At 37.5% G+C, this 4,993-nt stretch overlaps 1 protein-coding gene across 1 annotated transcript; it reads right to left on the reverse strand.

The window, feature by feature from the left end:
• On the reverse strand, nt 1–2,288 carry LOC132313168 (expansin-A6-like). The gene is made up of 3 exons (XM_059811846.1): nt 2,027–2,288; nt 1,227–1,545; nt 1–691 (listed from the first exon to the last, which is right to left on the reverse strand). The coding sequence occupies exons 1-3, from the start codon at nt 2,172–2,174 to the stop codon at nt 382–384; spliced, it is 777 nt and encodes a 258-aa protein (XP_059667829.1). The 5' UTR covers nt 2,175–2,288; the 3' UTR covers nt 1–381.
• Between the last annotated feature and the right edge of the window lie 2,705 nt (nt 2,289–4,993).

Raw genomic sequence — 4,993 nt, forward strand, 5'->3', positions numbered from 1 at the left:
TATATAAAGACAATTACAATTATATATTCTCATATATATATATATATATATAAAGTACTTAGTACTTTTGATGATATATAATTGGAGCTGCGGACTACATGTTTTTCTTTTTTTCTTGCAGTCGCTTCAGCTCCTACACTTTTTACCAATGCTGGTTCTTACTTTTACCAGCCCAACAACTAACAACAACAAACCCACCTTAAATTCAAAATTACATTAAAGTAAAAGTAAAAATAAAATATTACCACACCAACTTTTTCTAGCCTATCACTTTCTTGCTCCTTTTCTATTTTTACTACAACCCCCACTTAGCTTCAAATTTTCCCGGAAAAAAAACAAAGAAAACTGAAGGAGGGAAACTCGAAATTTTCCCATTCTTTTTTAGACCCGGAAATTCTTTCCCGTGAAAGTTTGACCGAACTGCCAATTAGGCGGTGCCACGTTCCAGGAGGTGGAGGTGCGACGGTCACTGCCTGTGACCCTGAATGACAGTGCCTGGCCCACAAGGACTGCATTGGATTGCCAGTTCTGTCCCCAGTTTCGGCTCATTGGCATCCACTGTGATTTAGACCCTTTGATGCTAACGCGCTGGATATCCCCTGCACCCGCGACGTTCGTCACCAAAACCAAGTTGAAGTAACGGAAGCCGTTGATTGTGTATCTGATCCCTCCCTGCTTTCGGCACGGAACACTATAAACAAAAACACAGGAATATTCATTAACGACGCCGCGTAACAATGCGCTTCTAGGCGGTTAAAAACCCTAGGTTGACCGGTAGTTGCCGGTGAATGAGTGGACCCACTGAGCAATTGACGCGTTTCACGTGACTGGTGGGTCACTTGACCCGACAACGCGTGAAATACCGTGAGACATGTCTCGGATTATCTGAATTTTATGCATGTGCCAATCCTGATTATCCGTGAATTGAAAAGTTTAAATTAATGAATACCCTAAAAGTTTTTCGGATTTACATTGTTACCCTAGTCCAACATGTTTGATGTATTTCAGTTAGAGAAATGACATGTTCGACCACATAGAGGTACACATTCAAAGGTGCAAGTAACCAATACCGAAAGGGTATTTTGGTCACACAAGAAAAAAAATTGGATCCAGAAAGTGTTTCTCGGTCCCCAATTAGCGCTCATGAATTAAAGTGAGTCAAAACAAACGAAAAAAAAAAAAAAAAGGTAGTGAGAAACAACTGACTACTCAGCTTTAGCACTCACCGGCGAAAAGCGACGGGGACGATTCCGGCACGGTACTCGGCGATCTTGAGGAACATAGGCATGGCGAGATCGAAGTGTGTCCGAGGTGGGTTGCACCACCCGCCATTGTCGCTGGGCTGGGCGAAGTTCGGCGGGCAGAAATTGGTGGCAGTGACAAAGATGGAGGGGCTGCCGGAGTGGCACCACTTGGGGTCATCGGCGCACTTGATCTCGAAACAGGCTCCGCAGCTCAGCCCATTGTTGAACAGGGCGGTGCTTAGCGCCGCCGTGTTCACACCGTAGCCTTGGCTGTACAGATTTCCATACCCACAAGCACCACCTGAAAAGACAGTTAAGCCACAAGAGCTATTTAGCTTTTGTATCAATAATGTAGCTCAAACCGAGTGACTAAGCCGTTTAAACACTTTTCTTAGTGTTTTTATGGAGTTAAATAGGTGATTTTAGATGGAAATTAAACAATGTAAAAGTTGGGTTTGTATGTTAGGCTGCAGAAATCAAGATTGTGAACTTCGTTTTGGAAGATTAGCTGTGAAACAGAGCTTTTCACTGTTTTGGGGAAAATGGCGGGAAATGTGAGATATGGCGGGTAAATTAAGAGGGAAATGTGAGGTTTGGCGGGTAAATTAAGAGCGAAATGGAGATTTTACAGTAAAGAAAGTGCGAATCTGAGATGGGGCTATATGCTTTATTCAGAGTAGATGGAAGAACACTGTAAAATATACTAGTACTTGTTAGGATTTATATACTCATTGATATGTCTATAGGTATAGATTCATATAAATTTTGGTTGACGATTTTACCCATGGTGCCAGAGGCGTCACTGCCACCGTAGAAGGTGGCGTGGGCGCTTTGCCAGGCTCCGCCGGTGAAGACGCCCGGGATCCGAGCGTTAACCACCGCCATCAACGAGAGCAGACTTGCAATGCAAAGCACTCTAGTCAGATCCATTTCACACTCACTCACAAACAGTACTAGAGAGAGTGTGTATGTGTGTGAGTGTGTGTGTTTTAGAGAGAGAAAGAGAAGAGCGAGAATGGGGTTTTGGGGCAACTGGAAAGCGGGAGGGAGGTGGGGGTACTTATGGAGGGAGTGGGAGCCAAGGGGACGGATCACATGGGCAGAGGCCTATAATTTTAACTCTGTAATTAATGCTCTTTTGCCTGCCCTGCATTACCCTTTCTCTTTCTCCCTTTTAATTTTTAAATTTTTTTTTTATTTATTATTTTAACCAAAAAATTTATCCTTACTTGATTCCAAATAGCTACATAAAGAAAAGAAAAGAAAAAAAACATTTATCTGCATGTGGCTGGCACGTGATATAAGGTACCCTCAAGGACAAAGAACATTAGCACATGTCATGAGGGAATTGTGGTTTGTATATTTAAAATTTTAAATTAATAAAAAGTGAAGATGGAAAAAGTATTATTGCTTACTATTGACTCTTTGAAGGACATTAGTTCACTAATCTTGCAGAATTAGTAAGTGGGGCACATGGTAATCAACTGCTTTGAGATAAATCTATACTTAACGTCATGTACACGATGAGCTGTGAAAGTAACTTATAAAATTTTGATTAATTTAATTTAAAATTCCACTACGCCAAAAAAAAAAAAAAAAAGTAAGCAATAAAAAAATATTACTATGACGACTAATCGCGTTATTCAATATGTTATTCTAGTTTTTCATGAAATCTAATTGGGCCTGAATTCCATTCATACAAAGGGACAAGACATCAACCCAACAATTTGTTACAAATAAAGTGACATTGCCAATTTGAGTATTTAAAGCTTATAGGGTGCAATAAAATGACAAGGAATTGAATAAAGGTAAGGAGATGATGATTAGGATGAATTGACTAGTAATATTAATAATTAGCACGAAGTAGAGGTAAAGGAAAAGTAGGGGTGGTGGCGTTGTTCAAATTATAAAGGGTTAGATTTTAGGCGACCTTTATTTTATGTTTTTAAGTTCGAGTCTTCTTTTCTTCTAATTCCTATTAACTTCTATATATATATATATTTTGTTAATATTATAAAGTGTATTGTTTACATAGGGTCGAGTGGTTGACCGGAGATATTAAGCGGGAATAATTTAAAGATGAATAGACTTTGTAGCATGTTAATGGGTATAAATATACTTATGCTTGTACCACATTCTGAGTTGAAAGAGTGTGAAAGTAACAAAATACAACTTGTAAGAACAACTCTATCCTCACTATATAATTCTGGTCAAATTGGTACTTTAATTAAGTGAACGTGAAGCTTGAACTGAACACACAAATAATCTAAATGACGTGGCCAATCATTCCATTCTAAGTATCAAACTCCTTATTCCCTAAATAAATAAATAAAGGTAAAAGTAATGATATTTGGATTTAATTATATTCTAATTATGTGTAAAGCTATTTCATTATGCCTTAAAATGGAAGAATGTGGCCGGAATTCAGTCTCAAAGAATAAACTCAAAGGAACCAACTTGAAACACCTTTGCTTCAATGGCAAGCAGGAAGCTTAAGGAGGGACACCCCTATGCCTTTGAAAGCGGGAAGCTTAAGAATGGTGAGCAGAGGTATTCAACTCACGAGAAGTAGATGACTGCAGTGATACACTGTCTTGACACACGGAAGCACTATTTGTTGGGAACCAAGTTTACAGTGGTGATCCCATTACAAACTGATTTAATTTAGTGACACTTAAAAGTTTAGCTCTGCTTTTTTTAGGTTGAGATTGAAAAGTATATAATTCAATCTAAGAAATTTTAAGTTTGGCTTGTTAAAGTGTATATTGAGTAAACTAATTAAGTGACTCTCAACTATGAACTAGTTAATAAGTTGGTCTTCAATTATATTAACAAGTTCGTGGTTGAGAGTCACTTATTCAACTAGGCTCAAATATTGAGACCTACATGCAAAAATGAGTGAACAATTAGATGAAATTTAAATTGGGGTACAAATTCGAATCCAATCCGACCATAATCCTAATAGTCTCTGTACACGAGTTTTGATTTTCTTTGATTTAGAGGTAAATCAGAATCAAAACAATTTTGATACAGTAGTAGGGTTGTGTCATGTGGCGGGATTATACCTCCACTCACAAGGACTAACCCAAATTCAAATGATGTATCGCTACTCTTTATTATTTGAATACTTTCACTGAAATACTATCACTGCCAAAAATAAAATTAAACATGTTTATTATATGAAATTATCCTTTTATCTGATGGTCAAGGTACAAAGTGAGTGCACATTGTTAATAATTTTTTCTTTAGAATGATGCAATTTTAGCTAATAAATTAGATTCAAAACACTAGTTTTTAACCCTAAATTCGGATTTAATAATAAAATGAATTGAGTAGATAGGATTGAAGATTAAATTCGGGTTGAGTTAGAATTGAAGAGTTGGGTTCCACTATAGAACAAGTCCAAACGACCCTAAGATTTGAAAGATACGCGCCACTCTTTCATGGATGGAAGTGATAATTCCGCGTAAAATGTGGGACCATATTCCAGCTGTAAGTGGGGAAAAAAACATATACAGTAAAGTTTTTGGCCCATGAGTCGACCAATCCCTTCCGTTTGCAGACAACTTATTAGGTTAGTTACTACAGTCTTATTTGGTATCTCACGTTCTCACCCATTTCCAAAGTTTTACCAACCCAAATTTCAATAGTAAAAATTGAAATTCAATTCCCAAATTTATGATTCTAATTTGCAATGTTTTATTATTTAATATTAACTATAATTTAATATAAACGTGAGAGGATTAGCA

Source organism: Cornus florida, unplaced genomic scaffold (assembly GCF_030987335.1).
Source record: "Cornus florida cultivar Cherokee Brave unplaced genomic scaffold, ASM3098733v1 CherokeeBrave_3.0.0_Hap2_Chr06, whole genome shotgun sequence".
NCBI classification, from domain to species: Eukaryota; Viridiplantae; Streptophyta; class Magnoliopsida; order Cornales; family Cornaceae; genus Cornus; species Cornus florida.